The 16939-nt window shown below is 48.9% G+C and overlaps 1 protein-coding gene and 1 long non-coding RNA gene across 33 annotated transcripts in view; one reads left to right on the plus strand and one right to left on the minus strand.

Moving 5' to 3' along the window:
* Positions 1 to 235: 235 nt before the first annotated feature.
* Positions 236 to 16939, plus strand: part of LOC1272222 (protein lap4) — a 53118-nt gene continuing 36414 nt past the window's right edge. For 2 of the 32 annotated variants that reach the window (XM_061648970.1, XM_061649123.1), the window contains exons 1-4: positions 1186 to 1579; positions 3577 to 4593; positions 16245 to 16362; positions 16497 to 16665. In XM_061648970.1, coding sequence (XP_061504954.1) covers positions 4432 to 4593; positions 16245 to 16362; positions 16497 to 16665 — 449 coding nt within the window. In that variant the 5' untranslated portion in view covers positions 1186 to 1579; positions 3577 to 4431. Of the gene's footprint in view, positions 386 to 1184; positions 1580 to 1646; positions 1747 to 2706; positions 3075 to 3137; positions 3346 to 3576; positions 4594 to 16244; positions 16363 to 16496; positions 16666 to 16939 lie in introns of those variants that run through there. The other 30 variants (XM_061649096.1, XM_061649112.1, XM_061649049.1 and 27 more) reach the window with 29 other exon arrangements.
* Positions 2366 to 2951, minus strand: LOC133391965 (uncharacterized). The gene is made up of 2 exons (XR_009765391.1): positions 2819 to 2951; positions 2366 to 2713 (listed from the first exon to the last, which is right to left on the minus strand). It is a non-coding gene; the product is annotated as an uncharacterized LOC133391965 (long non-coding RNA).

Consider the following 16939-nt stretch of genomic DNA (forward strand, 5'->3'; position numbering starts at 1 on the left):
ACTAATGATATACTAACACGTCTACCACTTTTCTGTTGATTTTCATTCAAAATAATCAACAAAATTGAGCACTTCTATTTCGTATCTTCCGCCAAGTTGTGTACATTTATCACGCGTTCAAAGGACTGGCACTGTAAGCGAGTACAGGACGGCTAGAGAAAATGGGCGAGATGCAGCTATTTTTGAACGTCAAAAACCCTCGCCTTGCCCAACGGGGAACCAGCACGGGAAGGGCTTACGTCAACGCGTGCTTGTTTACCAAATGCGTCCCGTACGGCCGAGCGGATAGGAGTTTTAGTACGATAGCCGATAAGGGCCGCAACGGTGGTCTCGAAAGCGAAGCTGTACGTGTGTTTTAGTGCGCGCTAGTGTGGGAAAGCTGTGAGTGAGTAGCGTTTCGTTCTTTCGTGCATTCGTACCGTGCCGTTCGTCCGAAAACACACAATTGGATGATGACGTTTCCATGGCTACTGCTGCTGGAACGGTGCCCCCGGCCGCAAATGCACTTTTTGAGCTAGCAGGAGGGCAGCAATGGGGCCACTTGCCGGACAAAACAAAGCCGCTGTTGCATTGTTTTCATGGTTAGCGAGCAAAATGGCACGAGCTGTGTGCCGTTTTGGCACGCCGAACCATGCGAGTTACTCTTAATTAGCAAATCACTGCCCCCTGCCGGATAATGCTCGCCACGGGATGAGGCGGTGTAAAAAGGGAGCGAGAAGGGAAGCAAAGGACACGCGAATGCATTGGGCTGGGTCAGGGTGGAAAAGTGTGTGTGTGAGTGTATGTGTGCGTGTATGTGCGTTTGTGCACGGGTAGGAACACACGGAGCGAGAGCGAGAGAGAGAGGGGCCGGCGCGAAAGAGACAGTGACAGTGTGTGTGTGTGTGCGCTCCCGTGTAGGACAGAGAGCAGCAGAGAGTGCATCCATCGCAAGCACACACTCACACGCGCCGACACACGTAAGCAATCGGTGAGTGGTACGCGGTTTGCTCACTACGCTCACTTCTCACCGTTCGTTTGCCATCCAGCCCACGCTCACGCTCACCGCAGTCGTGAGCTGACGACACCGCTTACATGGAGTGTGTGCGTGTGCTCGCTCGTCTGCCTGTGTGCGTGTGTCTGGCGCATCCGTTATACGCCCCCGTGTCTGTGTGTGTGTGTGTGTGTGCGTGCCTGTGTGCATGACGCGTCAGAAGTGAGCAGGCGAGCGATCGCCGGATCGCAAACTGTGGCCCGCAAAGCACCAAAGAGAGTGAGAGCGAGAAAGCGATCGAAGGAAAGAGACAAAGCAACGGGTGTGTTCTCCCTGCTTGACGATGTGCAGTCTTCTTCATGTCACCGCTGCTGCTGCTCCTCTCTCCATCTCGCTCTCTCTTTATCCGGCAGAAACGGGGCGAAAAGCGCACTGCTGGAATTGTCGCGCGCGCTCGGCGTTGTTTTAGTCTCTCCCTCACCGCCGTACCGTGTGTATGTGTGTGCGGACGCGCTCGTGGTCGCGTTTGTGTATTTTCGGACCCTGTTTATTCGTGCGTGCGTGCGTGCCAGTTTGTTGTTTGCGAATCTTTTTTTTTTAGAAAAGGTTTTTTTCTTCTTTTCAGGGTTTTGTTGCGTGGTGTGTTTGTGAACTGACTTTCATTCCAGCCAGCGGTGTGTGTGTGTGTTGGGCAGCGGGAAGGCAAAGAGAGTGCAACCTCTTTGGGTGCGTGTGTGTGTGTGTGCGCGCGTGGTGTAGGAGGGTGAGGCACGGTGAGCAACAGTCGCGACCCGCGTGATCGCAGCGACCTCTCTCTCTCTCTCTCTCGCTCTCTTTCTCTGTCTCTCTGTCTCGGCCGGCTCAGGAATGTTGAAGCTTTGACAGTAGCGATTTTCCTCTGCTGCTTCCCCCACTTCCCCCTTTAGCAACCGCAGCGTCACCGTGCATTAACCGTTTTTCCATTGTGCGTTCCGCGGCTGTTCTGTTGTGTGTGTGTGTGTGTGATGCAGAGGGTTAAAAATGAAAATGGTGGGCGTTTTGTGGGACTGGAAACGATGCGAAACAAGCGCGATTAGTTTTCCAGCCCCAGAATAAGGCCAGCTAAGAGAAAGAGAGAGAGAGAACGAGAAATTTAACAAAATGTGACGCTTTTTTGGGAAGCAATTGTCGGTGCGTGTGCGTGTACCTATGTGTGTGTGTGTGCGGTGAGGTGTGTCATCCGTTCGGTTCTTTCTCTGCCTCTTCTTCCTCCCTGCTCCCTCTCTCTCACTCTTTCTCTCTTTCTCCTTGTGCCTATTTAGCAGAATTTTTCTCCGTCCCTTTCGTTCACGTGCTCTCTCTCTTGCTCTCTTTCTCGCTCTCTTCTTTTGGAGCGCAATTGTAAGGCGAAAGTTGCTGTAAAAGTGCGTTTTTTTGTGTTTGTTTTATTGTTTCAACCTTTCAACCAACCAACAATCAAGCGACGCAGCACACACAATCAAACGAAAAGTTCCAGCCCAGCCCTACCTTCCCCGCCCTCATCCCGGCCTACCACACTTCAATCAACTTCTTGTGACCGATGTGATCCGCCTAGCGCGCTTCGGGCCGTGGGAAAGAGGTCAGATTGTGGAGAGAGAGTGAGAGAGAGAGAGAGAGCAACAGCAGCATAAAAGTTGAAGTAACCAAACAAAAAAAAAAAACGAAATGAAATGAAGTTCGTGAATTATAAACGACCACTTGGTTACCACTTCGGCAAGGGTGCTGGAAAGAGAAAAGGGAGAAAAAAGAGAGAAAGAGAGAGAGTAGTGAAATGCACATCCATCCACACACTCACACGCGCGCGCGCTGACTCTGGAGCATACTTACGCACTTTTGGATGTACCGACACACACACACACACACACGGTCGCGCACACGCGGCAGGGGACGGAGCAGTTGATGTCTTGCTAGAGCATCAGCCCGTTGCTACTATTGCTGTGTGTGTCGGCCAGACAAGAGGCGATCCATTGTTTTGTGCCATCCTTGTGGACTAAACACACGCACACACACACACACGTGCTGGTAAGCTGTGCAGTAGTGACGGAATTTCCCAAGCCCGTTTTCGGGAGTCGAGCAGTTTGCTGTAGGTTCATTTAGGTCCCTTTTTTTTTTGTTCGCTCATTGTTGCTACCGATGTAAAGGAAGATTTTAGGTGAACAGACACACACACAAAGCGTGGGAAAATTGGCTGTTGTGTTGTATCGCTGACTTTCAGTGCGAGTGAGAATTGTTTTGTTTGTTTGCTGGCCCACCCCAAAAACTTGTCCCTACAATCAACCCATTACAACCAAACGCTGTGGCTGTGTCTGTGTGTGTGTGTGTGTGACAGTGAAACAATTCTTCCCGGTGTATAGGTGTGTCTGTGTGTGTTTTTGTCTTGAAAGGATACGTTCTTCCCTTTTTCGTGAGTCACACCAACGAAACGCGGGAGTTCTAGGCGAACGAATAATTTATGCCCCATCCGGTTGGGCCTTCCTTTGTGTGTGTGTGTGTGTGTGTGTGTGTGTGTGCGTTTTTTGTTGTTTAATTTTTCTCCCGGGAAAACATAATTTCCTTATTTTCCTCCCTTGTTTCCCCTTCTTTAGGCTGCATTTTTGTTTTGTCCAGTCGCTCTGAGAGTTCCCTTCTCCCCACCCAACACACAGAACAGGGAAAAGAACGTTTGCTCTGCACCCCGGTGGGGTGCTGTGCATTAGGGCAGGTCGGTTCTGGGTGGTGTTGCATTGTCACAGAATTGTGTGCGTTTTTTTTTTTTTTGGTGTGATAAGAACGATCGTCTTAAGCCCAATTCATAACCATCGCTGAACAAACAACGCAAATCTCCCTCTAGAGTAATACGGCTTGAGCTCAGAAGGTTCGCCGAGCCACGCGCCAAGACGAAGACGACGACGACGACCAGAAGGAGAAGAAAAAAAAGAAGAAAAGGTAGCACCAGCAACGGAAGGGGGTGGATGCGGGTGCGGACGCGAAGAGAGCGAAGGTGGCGGCGGTGTTGATGTTGATTGCCAAAACGCGCCCGACGTGCTGCGGAGGCGGTGGTGGTGGTGGTGGCGGCGGTGGTAGTAGTAGTAGTGGTGGTGGTGGTAGTAGTGATAGTGATCGACGATCGCACGCCGGAAGCAGCCCGGCAGGAGGACGCGCGCGACCACAGGCGACAGCGACGGACAGTGGTTAAAGGTCCCCCACCCCGCAGCCTCCTCCTCCTCACGCTAGCGGCCAACGCTAGAAGCGGACGAGCGACGACGCGCGGAAGAAGCAAGTGAGCGAAAGCGGTAGAAGAAGAAGAAAAAAAAGAAAAGCAAAAAAATAATAAGAAGTACAGCAGGAAAGTGTGAAACAGTTGTGTGGATCGAGTCCTCCCCCCCCCCCCAACCCCGCCCTTTACGGTTGGGCATCCAGTTTTTTCGACCCCCTCCGCGGGACCACAGGCCGCCGACAGGATGTTCAAGTACATACCGATATTCAAGGGATGCAACCGGCAGATCGAGTACGTCGACAACCGGCACTCGTCGCTGCCGAACGTGCCGGAGGAGATCTTCCGCTACTCGAACAGTCTGGAGGAGCTGCTGCTAGACGCGAACCACATTCGCGATCTGCCGAAGGTAGGTCTTTGCTGCACCGTAGAGCGATGAGTCATGCTTCGGAACATTCCACGCGGGTTCCATCTTGCCCCAACTGTATGCTTTTGATTTTGCTTATCGCGCGTATTGGCATGTAACCGTTAAAACGAAACAAACAAACAAAAAGTGTGTAACAACTAATCTCGGGGCGTGCTCTGCCGCTGCTGTCGGGCTGTTGGGCCCTCCTTATCAGATAGATCAGCAACATCACGGGCATCGCGTCATTGTGTTTGCTGTTAGGTTGGGTTCTGAGGTTATGCAAAACACGGAAAGAACTCACTGAATCTTCGACGTTTGGTATCGGTCTGCTGCGCGTTTCAGTGTCAACACATTTCGCGAACAACCTGTGTTGCGAATGCATTCCCCAAAGCACAGCGAAAACAACCCAAGCGTGGGGTTTTGCCAACGGGGGGGTTCATCAAGAAGCCACATCTGGTTGCAGTAAAACCGGGCGCTGCACGCCCCAGAAGTCGTCTATTTTTGGGGTTTTGAAATGCGCGCTGCACTGGAGGGAGGTGGGAATAAATTCTTAACCACGTAGCACAATTCATTTGCCACAGCTAGCAACTTGAGGGCGGCGGGGTATGAGTCGTCATTTCCAAATGTTCTCGGCGAAACCATCGGCACGAGCATTCTTGCTGAGTTTCCACCGGGGCAGGGGTTCATTTCACTGCAAAGCTAACAAACCAATCAACTCATTGCACACGCGGACTCGATTGTAGTACCCCCACGTGTGCTTGCTAGGTTGTAAAACGGGTGTACTTTGCACTCCGGACTTGTGGCGTGGTAGGGTTTTGCCCGTAACCCTTGCTGTTAAGCTCCAAAAGTGGTGCGATTCATGTCCAAGGTTCATCTCATTGATTTAGCTATAATTTAATCGAGTGAAGATCACTTGGTAAGAAGAACTGGCCAAAGTTCAACCAAAATCATGGAAATATCTGAAGTCTTCCAATGCATCTATAGGCACTACTGAATCGTTTCAATTCAACTAGCTCTTTTGCTCATAAGTTGTAGTATGACATGAGATGATAATGTTTTAATTAAGCTCCTTTTTGTTGTATTCCATATACATATTAGAAGCAATTATGCTACTCATTGAAATGTTTTATTACGCGATTACATAAGCAATTAAGACGCGCTTGGCGATGTAGCGGGGTAATGAGTTGTTGCAAACTATTGATTAAACATCACAGCAACAGGTGGTTATCCTGGCTGTCCGATGTTGCCCCTGGCTCATAATCATGCAAACGAATGGCATAATAAAATCCTTTTTTTTTTACGACGTGAACCTAAGCCTGTCTGAGCCTGCGAACGAATCAATGATACTGCTATTGGTTTTAGTAGCAATGGAAAGGTTTTGCCCGTTAAAACGTTGTTGGAATATTCTGCCAAAGGTTCTGTACCTGTGGCCTAAGACAGTGGCCTCCAACCTGTGGTCCGTGACGTGAACAGACAAGGTCCGCGAAAGATTTGTTTTTTTTTTTACAAAGAAAAGCTGTTTTACAATGCAGATCGTTAATGTCTTTTTCACAATCAAGAATAAATTTTCAACAGACATGTCTAGAGTAATATTAAGCATAATTTGATCAAAAAGCTTCGAACATAGTCTACTAAACATACGCACATAATATATGTGCACCACGGCAGACGTATTTTCAAACACCAGTGGTCCGTGGTCCTAAAAAGGTTGGAGAGCACTTGCCTGAGATACGCAGCTGGGCGTCAAAATCATTCAAATGGGCATCTAAAGGAACTCATTTAGAAATAGTATAGAAATAGTTCTAGTTGAGATTAAATTACCTGAATTTCTGAACGCCTCTGAATGTCTGAACATTGAAATACTTAGATGCATAGGTTCTGTAGCTTTTGCAAAAAAAGAACTTTATTTGCGGAAGTTCCTTGAGACGTGGGATTTGAAGTATTCATGGTATTGTGTTCTCCTTGGCAGACCAATTCCTAATGATTTTTTGCAAAGTCAGTCTAAGATCCGAACTATTTGTGTCTAATACACATTTAAGAGCACTTCAAGTTCTTTTAGATCATTACTGCCTCGTCTGCGCGCATCTCAACTGCTGTGAAACAGAGAGAGCTTCTACTATACCCGCAAGACCATACTCGATTTACACCCACTCAGCGGGAAAAAGCAGCTACGTAAAACAATCAGCCAGTGTTGTACCACCGCAAAATTCGCAAACCGCGCGTGTGTTGTGTTCCCCATTTTTATTTCGTGTCTTAATTTGGCCACACTGGAGACGACGACCGGGAAAGCGTTCCACCAAGCGCACACCAAGCGATTTCGTTGGGGAGGGGAAGAGGGGGGGGGGGGTGGTTTCTCGTACACTTGGTGATTTGGGATGTCGTCATACCCGGTTTCGCTGCTCCATCCGGAATGTTCCGGCAAAGCGAAAAGAGCCAACTCCCGCTCAGTGCAGAGAGCGAGCAATCAACAGAAGAGAGCGCGAGGAAGAGCTGAATCTCTTACCGATCTCTCGCCATGATCGGTGGCAAGGGAAGAGGTTCTCGCGGCGCTTGATGAAAGCAAGAAGCGATCAGCTACCCCGTTTTCCGTTCTTCTTGCCCATTTTTTGCCGCACTGCGCGCTTGGAACTATCCAGCGAAAAGGGTCGGTTCGGGGGGTTTAGAATGGGGCGGACCAGTTTTCCAGACCGTTGTGCTTGTTGTTGCTGTTGTGTTTCAGTGTGTGTGTGTGTGTGTGTGTGTGACTCGGGCATAGCTATACGTGCGAACGCGACGACGAACAACAACAGCGTCATTCGCATTCTAACGCAACTGTTGCCACTTATGTGACATCTGCCTTTTGAATCGCGCTACCTTGTCCGTCACACTGTGTATGTGTGTGTGTGTGCGCTTATGTTCTTCAAGTGTAAGACCAGTGGAGCATGTCTGGTCTGGGGAGGGGTTTTTGCTGCACACATCGACATTGTAACTGTACCAGTTACGGCTTGACAAATTCGTCTTTCTTCCATCCGGGATAGCTCTCACCCATTTGCCCAGACACAGTGAGTCAGCCATGCTGCGTCAACAATTGATCTTACTTAGCTTGTGTATGTTGACGCATAAACAATGTAGCGTGGAGTGTGTTCGATCGATTCGAAAAACACATTGCCAACATGTAAACGCTAACCAGAGCCATGTGATATTAGCATTGATTAGCGTCTTTTTCAAGAATTCAGAATGCTACAAACAGCAGCTCTAGCAATGTGTTGAGCATTTGAGATGTTTGTCGATGGCTCCAGTCGTCACAACAACGTTGAATACATCTTGTAATGCATCATCCTCGTCATCTCGATTATATCATGTAGATCTGATACTATGATCTCTTTGCAATGCTAACTCATGAAAGACATCTGTGTTCCATACGGTAATGCACTAGAGTAGGGCCAAATCCCCAGAGATTCGTTGCCAGGTCTAATCCATAAATAATATCAGAGATACTTCAGACTAGTTCAAGACTTGCAGTACGTAACTCAGACTTTATATCTTTTCAATCTGGTCTTTTGAGTCTGTTGAATCGTAACAATCATTGCAAATCTCTCAACTCATAGGACCCGTGCTAGCTCCAAAGATTGGAGTGGTATCACAGACTTCAAGCCGACCGAACAATGCTTGTTAGCAAAGGTTTCAGACATTTTGAAGTGACAGATTTCAAGATACTGGCGAAAACTTAGAGCCAATGTGTCTAAAAGTTGTTTGCACAGCTCACGATTCAGATTTCAGGACACAGCCAGACAGATTTCACGACACAGCTCGGAGGAACAGTCCAAATGGTAAAAGGTACTTGGATAAGAAGGTGGACATTGTGACCTAGACAAAATGTCCAATGCCCGGCCAAGAAAACTTCTGTCTAGCCTCCTACAAGGACATTGCTTGAATCTTCTTAGAAGGATTATTGTCTAAGGAAATAGTGTGGAATTCAATAATTAGGCATTGTTCCTCAAGTTTATACGCAATTATCACTGATTGGAGCAAAAGAACAAACCTAAGAGTTAGAACCTTCCACCTGATCTTAGGATCTGATGTAACTGCCCGCACTCTCCGTGATCGGAATCATTTTAGAAATCACACTGATGGGCCAACTGAGATTGTATCATTCCAGAACCTAGCAGAGCGTTGGTTCGCATCCGCCCCAAGTGCATACTTGCGTGTGTACTTCCGCTCCTCTCCGCAGCGCTTCCGAACCATCAAAAAGCCTATGCGATGCGTTCCAAGGAAGCCCTACCCAAGCACAGCAGGGAAAGGGATGGGTACACAAAGGCATACTGTTTTCCAACATTTCCGTGCAGAGCCTGTACTGTGCGCTGATTTATCTGAACGTGGTAGAAACGTGGAGAGGAAATATGAAAACGACTCCCGCTCCCCCTCATCGGTGCGTTAGTCTGACAGGCTAATTGACAGCTCGATCGATTCTGGATCGACCTGGAACGATCTTACTGTTGCTGCTGCGGTGGTGCTGGTGCAGCGCTGGACTGGTTTGTGCGGCCTTTGCACTGCTACTGCTTCCCCCCTGCTTCTGCGCCTGTGCGTGCGCCACAAACCGCGTGTGCCTGTGAATCGTTGTCTTTATATCGAGTGGAGCAAAACAGACGCGAGCGCGCGGCTCCGGTTACGAGCCCGCTGCCTGTTTTTTTTTTTGCATATCATTCCAGTCATAAGCATATTCGGCCGTCGTCATCGTCGTCGGTTGGCATTTGTATCTCCCGCGTCGATCGGGTATGCGACAAGGCGACGAACAAAGACCGCACGTGCACGGTCAACTCCGTTAATCTGTATGCAAGGAGGTCTTGCACACTCGCGCAAATGATGTTCCCGTGTAGGAGAGAGGCTTGCCATCGACGGGCGCATGAATTATAGCGTAGTTCTGCTGCCGATTCGTCTTCCAGCAGGGTGTCGTCACCAGGGTGCTCTTGAAGATGTGCGAGGTCAATGAGAAACTCTTAGGTATCTTCTTGGACTGTCGTCGCTGTATATTAAGGGCTGTAGAAACCAACCAAGGTTTTGAAAACAAAAATTCAACGCACACAAAAACGAAGATTTTCATCAAGACAATCTGAACAATATTTATAGCTCATGCCTCCACTCTGCGGCACGTAGTCTTGGTACCCGAAAAAAAACTGGAGCAAGAGCTGCTCCTACTGTCACCTTGCAGAAACTAAAACAAACCCTCAGAGGTGTGAAATCGGGGGCGCGCGCGCGCGCGCGTGAAATAGTACCTCTTTTTAGCAAATTAACACTAACCTACCACCACGAACCCCCCCCCCCCCCTCCCTCACCCTGCCGATTGAGTGGCCAACGTATCAGCAGGTTAGTGGCTCGTGTCTGCGAGATTACTGGCGCTCGCTCTGCAGCGGGAGCAAAAGTGAGGTTAAAGCACGGCCCCTAATTGCATCCACAACAGGTGGATGTTTGCGTTTATCCTTGCCGCACAGCAGGCGCAGCGGGAAAAGCCAGCGGCAACAAGCATTATATGAAAATAAACTTTAACTCCCACCTTTCCTCCTCCTCCTCCTCCTCCTCCTCCTCCTCCCTCTAGCACCCACTACCACTCAGCATCAGGAAACCCGTCACGGGTGAAGCTTTTAGCACACAAGGTCCAAGGTTTTCCACGCGCGATGCTTGTTATTTTATATTATTATTTCCCCTCCTGCGGGCCACGGAAGAGTGGTTGGGGGCAGAGAGGACCACTGCCAACCCTCCAGCCCCCGCCCACTTACGCTTTTGCGATTGGCGAGCACTTTCTCGTCCATTATGCCATAACCTCATCATCAGCGCCGGTTTTGTTGTTTGGGGATGCCCCCCACCCCCACCACCCCTACCTTTCCTCCTCGGCTCATTACTTTACTTCCGGCAACTGGGCGTCTGTGTGTGTGTGTGTGTGTGTGTGTGTGTGTGTGTGTGTGTGTGTGGGTGCAGAATACACTAGTGGTAGGAAAAATGGATATATAATCCACATTTATAATGCCCGCGGGGAAATGCTCTTCCCTGTATGCAATGGGAAGAAGAGGCAAGCGGTGACAGGGACCGGGGTAAAAGAAAATCTCGCAAACCATCCCACGAAGCTGCTGCACACAGAAATAGAAGGATGTGGCTCCGTTCGGTTGTTTTTCCCCCCCCCCCCCCCCCCCCCTCCAGTGCGCAGGTGAAAGCGTAGGTTCATTTATGCTGCATTCGAGGAAGCTTACCTTGCAGGCGGCGGACAATGGACGAAGAGGGGACAGATGTTGGGGATCCAATCCAATTCGAAATGTGTCTAGTTTCGCGAAACCCCTCACTCAGCGGCCAGGGAATCCAGGACAAATCACAGCACAGGATTCGCTTCCTCTTCCCGCCCCCGCTCGGCCACTTATTGTGGCAACTGGCAATGGTTTGCGCCGGCCCCGGATGCTCTGCCCCATTGCCGCGGGTTCGCGCGGGGGCACACGAGCTAATAATAACAACTGTACAGCCATCCCAGCGCCTCAGCGCCTTGCCTCTCGGCATTCCACGCGCGCAATAGCATTGTTCAAATTGACAGGTAACCTATTAAAAAGATAATTCTGTCGTGCGGATTGCCTACCGTTAGGCGTCTGCCTTACTGCTGACAAATTAATCCGTATGCATTCCCCTCCGTGTTGTGGAGCATTGTTGTGCGTTCTTCTTTTCGGTTTTAGGGCCGGTTGTTTTTCCAATGAAATTTCCTGAAATTTGCAGAGTGTTTTCCCTGCTGCTGTGTTGCTCCGTTGTTGCACATCAATAACGATGATGATGATGGTAGTGGTGTTGTTGTGTGCACCGTGCTCGTTAGGCGAAGCTTTACTGGCGGAGGATACGGGGAAAAAAAAGCCGGATCGCTGCAGCGAAGGTCCTGTCCTACATAATCACGTTGTAACTTTGCTGCTGCTGCTGCTACTGCTACCCTAACAAGCAAACCAAGGCTGCTTGGATATCGGTGTACACACCCACCCACTGGATGCACATCCTGTGGACACTCACACTCACTCCCCTTTCCCGGGCCACTTTCCGGGTGGGGTTGTTTTTGCCCGAACAGCAGGCTCCTGTGCACACACACACACCCGAGATCGATTGGTTTCCGTCCGCTTGCACCCCAGCTCCAAAACTCTTTCTCCCAGTTTTCCAAGGGGTTTCCGACGACCACCACCAGTTGGGTTTGGTCGCGTTGGCCCGGAAAGAAAGAACACAACGGGCACACATGCAGACACACGGTGCAACCTAGAAACCATCAACTCGTACATCGGAGTTTCGTTCCTGAAGGACGAGCGTTGGTCGGTTAAAAACAGGATCAACCGGGAAGTAGGGGGTGGGGGGGGGTGGTGGGATATTGGCCACCAATCCTCGCGACAGTTGTATGCATTTGTGTGTGAATATGTGCCAGTCCGCTACGAGTTCCTGTTGCACTCACTCACTCTCCCTCTCTCTCTCTCGCTCTCTGTAACCACGGAAACCGATTTTCCGATTCCGATTTACTCATCCCCGCCATGCTCTCTCTCTCTCTCTGTGCGATTGTGTGGCAAGGAAAAAACAATTAATTGAATTGGAAATGTGTTTTTCTTTGTGGGGAGGTGTGTGTGGGTGTCTTTTTTGTTTTTGTTTTTGTTGAGCGAAATAAGCGGAATTGAAGGCTCTCTAATTGTTGCTGGCAGCAGTTGCTTTTAGTTGTTGCCGTTGTTGGTTTGCTGCGAGAGGATACACACACTCAGTACACACAGACACCAGTTGCGCTATCGCTGCCGATTAGAGATGATGTGCACTGAGGAAGAGTTGTATTGTGAGTTGAATCCTGAAGGTGAATGTATGGATTCCTCTCATCAGGAAGAGTTTGTATGAATCCTACCACTATTCATTCCATTTGTATGCTTCATTCTTTTGGAATTTTTATTCACATAGAGTTGAGGGAACAGAATCCCAATAAAAGAACTGAGTAGCTGAGCTGGATGAGAAATTGCATTCTTATTCTTCTCAGAATTGACCTCCTATCTGATCCGGAACGTCCTAGTTCTCTCATCAGGAAGAGTTTGTATGAATCCTACCACTATTCATTCCATTTGTGCGTTTCATTCTTTTGGGATTTTTGTTCACATTGATTCACATTGAACTGAATTCCAAACGAGTGAATCCCAAGAAAAGAACTGAGTAACTGAGCTGGATCAGAAAAAAAAACTGAATTGAGACACAGAGCACGAGTGAGCTGTCTAAAGAGAGTCACAGAGAGTGGGTGGGTTGCATCCCAATTCTCCTCAAAATTGACCTCCTATCTGATCCTGAACGTCACAGTTCGTTCGTTATGAAGAACTGACCGTGGAATGTAGTTCGCGTGGTCATCCAACCGGTAGGCAAGTCGCAAATAGCGGCTGTGTTTGCCGCAGTTTATCGATCGTTCAACGCAGTTCGTCCTAACGCTCGAAAGAACTGAACGAACGGAGCAGTTCTCGTTCGGTTTTCCCATCTCTTACTGCTGCTGGTGACGCGAAGCACACTTCTTGCGGTGGACCAAAGAGGGGCTGAGAGGGGGAGGGGAGGGAATCACTCTTTGCCTCAAACATTGCACACGTGCACATGCATTTAAATGCTCCATTTTATTTGTGGTGTGTGGTGTATGCATGCCTGTGTATCTCCTCGCCTCTTGTGTGTACCTTTTCTAATGCCTGTTGGTCGCTCGGTGTGCCTGCCACTAAACGGAAAACCTCGGAGGCTGTCAGTGTGGTTCCAGGCGGTAGGGTGCGTGCGAGGGGGGAATGGCGGGAAATCGCATCGCCACGACATCCGGCCACAGACCGAAGGAATGCTGTTTGCGGTTAATTGCGGACGCGCAGCGCTCAATCGAGCAACGAGAAGCGAACGCGCCCGTCGGTTAGCGTGTTGTTTGCTGATGAATTTGCACCTACCTCCCCTGGGAGGGGGTGTTGTGTTGTATTGTCCCCTCCCCGCGGGAGCCTGCACTTAGCATTAGTTGGCGCTTTTTGTTCTACCTTCGACTTCCTCTTTTTTGTTATCGCAGTACGAGTGTTCGATCGATTATGGAAGTATTTCCCCAAGCACACACAAACGTGAGTTTTCCAATTCAACGCGCGGTCGGTGGTGTTTTGTTTCCCGACATTTAATTACGTTCGTGTGCGCCACCCCTTGTTTCTGCCCCCTCCCTGGGGTGCCCACCCCCTCGGGTTTGCCGGAAAAAGCTGCAACGACTGGGGGTGACACGGGAGCGTTCTGATACATCGCGCGACCCAGATCAGGAAATGGTTTGTTGGGAGAAGCGAAATGCAATTAAAAATTGGTTGCGATTGTCCCGTTCTCGGTGGTACCGTGCACGCGGAAAAGCGATAGCGGCGAGGCAACGGGCAGGATCCTCCTTGTCCTTGTGCGACAGGATGCGAGAGTAGTGCAGGAAATGGTTAGGATATTCTCGAACTGGCGAACTAACAATCGTGTTGCGCAGGTCGCGATTGTTTATGGTTTTCTTGGTTATTGCTGCGGCGAGGGTAACAATTTGAGGTTGAACAACAAGGAACGATGAATCTCGATTCTCGAGGAACTTAAAAGACTAGTTTTTGTCGTTTTTTTTTCAACTCACATCGAAACGTAAACTACAGAATCTCACATCTGAATTATTCGTACTTCGTCTGTTGTCTGTCCAACTTCTGAAATTAACTAAAAAAACATAAACAAACAATCGTTGAAATGTCTCCAATTAATTGGAGCTAGAACTACGCAAAGGTGACAGAATTAAACATCTAACATCTTGATACATATCTCCCATAGAAGACATTCAGCGGCCCTTAATGATACAGGATGACAATATAAGAATCTTTTTTTTTTTGTTGTTTAGCTTCCCTTATTCAAATGGCACATGAAAAGACTTGCATATGCGAGAATCATCGTTATCTGTTCCGAGAACTTGCACTCTCGAACGATGAACGTCCACACATGATGAGCTAGAGATACAATTCGAGTTGCGTCATAAAGATGAACTAGACTCCATGTTATTTCCAACTAAATGCTTTGTTATCAAACCAAGAATTGTTCTCACTCATTACCTAAAGATAACTTCAATACAATTTTGCCTTGAAGGCTTTTGAAGATTCCTGCTATCTAGAGCAGATACATAAAGGAAGATCTAATGTAGCTCCCTCTCTTCTTGGCTTGCTCGCAATAAAGCTCGTCGTCTAGAAGATATAATGTATCTCACTATCGTCTTAGTATGCTCACAATAGAGCTCGTCGTCTGCAAGATCTAATGTGTGGTTGAAAATTGAAAGTTGTTGGAAATTTTAGTTGAATTGGAATAATAACCAGGATATTGACGTAACATCTACGTAGTGATGTAATGATCAGATCTGAAGGCTTCGGAATAGAATCCCTATATACGATTTGGAGATGTTATGGATTGATAGAAGTTGAAGCATGAATTGAAGCGACTGAACGTTAACTATGCCTGCTCCGAAACACTTGTTCAGTATCTTATCAACCAACCAAGAACCGCTGGTGTTTGCTGCTCGGGAAATAACGCCTAAACGAAGTCTACAACGAACTCCCTCGTTCTCTCCCTCTATCAAGGACAATGCCTATCCGGGGGACCTGCTGTACGCACTTACAGCACCCGGCAACAAGAAGAATGGTAAACCAATGCCCGCTCTCCAGGCTTGTTTACACTATACGCGGCCGGTGGGGTGCGTCGGTTGTTTATAATACTTTAAATTCCTTCAAGAAATATGACGACCCATTCGGGGTACGCGCACGCATTACCCCACACATTGTGTTTCTGCTGCGCTCCAGAACCAGAGGCCTGTAAAGCTGGGGCCAAAAAAAAAAAACATGAAGATCTCTTGCTCTCCAAGCTCCCAGTTGTTGTTGTTCCAGCAGTTGCGACCGGCTCAAATCACTGCTTGCCCGAATGTTATTATAAAGTGTGCGTCAGTCAGGCAGAGCGGCCAAGCACGTTCCGGAATCCCGGTGGCACACACCCGGCAACTTCCCCGGACAGCGGGAATCAATTCATGTTAATTTAATTTTAGACGCACCCAGACTCTTTTTATATTTGCACAGCTGGCTGCAGGCGCGATGTGGCGTATTTTTTTTGCAATCTATAGTTGCGTGTTTATTGCAGTGCTCCGTGCAGCATGTCTACATATCTGGGAATCAATCCTTCCGCCACAGAGGGAAGGGATGATGATTTTTGGTTTTATTTTTATATGGCAAAAAGAGCAGGAAGAGTGGCGTGGAATTGGAGAGCCGGAAAGTGTTGTCGGCCGGACGAGTTAATGCGTTACCGAGCGCGCTGCCCATTTTAATCCAATTTGTGTGGACTGGTGGACGTGCTGAAAACCGAGCATCACCACCGGGGGTGGAGAAGTCCCTCTGTGTGTGACTGTGATTCCATTTTGAACGCAAATTTCGGGTTTTCCGGGGTGAGAGAGATGCACCGCGGGAATTGGAGGAGGACGACGACGCCCCGAAAAACCTGGGCAAGCTGTCCAATTACTTCCCATTTATCCCCGTCAACTTTGGTTGGCTGGCTGGGGCATAATTAAATTATTTCATTGTACCATAACACACAGCCACACGCTGCTGTCATTTCCCAATCACTGACCGTACTTTTCTCATTTTTCCGTACTTTTCCAGGGCTTTTTTCGCCTCTACCGGCTGCGGAAGCTCGGGCTGAGCGACAATGACATTATCAAAATTCCATCCGACATCCAGAACTTCGTCAATCTGGTCGAGCTGGACGTGTCCCGAAATGGTGAGTGCTCATATCCAATCCTATCCAACATCCCACGTCCACGTGTTGCACTTGAAGCGTGGTCCCAGGCCACGTGGTGTGTTTAGCGCTCAAAACAAATACCGCATTTACAACACCCGTACACTCGTTTGCAGAAATCGGCGACATACCGGAGGACATCAAGCATCTGCGCAGCCTGCAGATAGCCGATTTCAGCTCGAATCCCATCTCGCGGCTGCCGGCCGGCTTCACCCAGCTGCGGAATTTGACCGTGCTCGGCCTGAACGACATGTCGCTCATCTCGCTACCGCAGGACTTTGGCTGGTAAGTAGTGCGTTGAACTGAGAGTAAAGAACCGGAAAAAAAGGAGGATGGGGTGGGAGGTAAAGCATTCTATAAACCACCGCCAAACAGCTCGCTTTTTTTCTGTTTCGGCTCTCTCGCTCTCTCTCTCTCTACCGTGCGCTGCACAGCACCATAAGTGTTAGTGTAACGGAAGTACCCCACGGAAATGTGGGTAGGATGGGGAAGAGGAGGGAGGGGCGGTTAGATGAAATAACGGAACCCTAGCGCAATGGTTTGCTTCACATCAAACGCG

The sequence above is a fragment of the Anopheles gambiae genome, chromosome X (genome assembly GCF_943734735.2).
Source record: "Anopheles gambiae chromosome X, idAnoGambNW_F1_1, whole genome shotgun sequence".
NCBI lineage: Eukaryota > Metazoa > Arthropoda > Insecta > Diptera > Culicidae > Anopheles > Anopheles gambiae.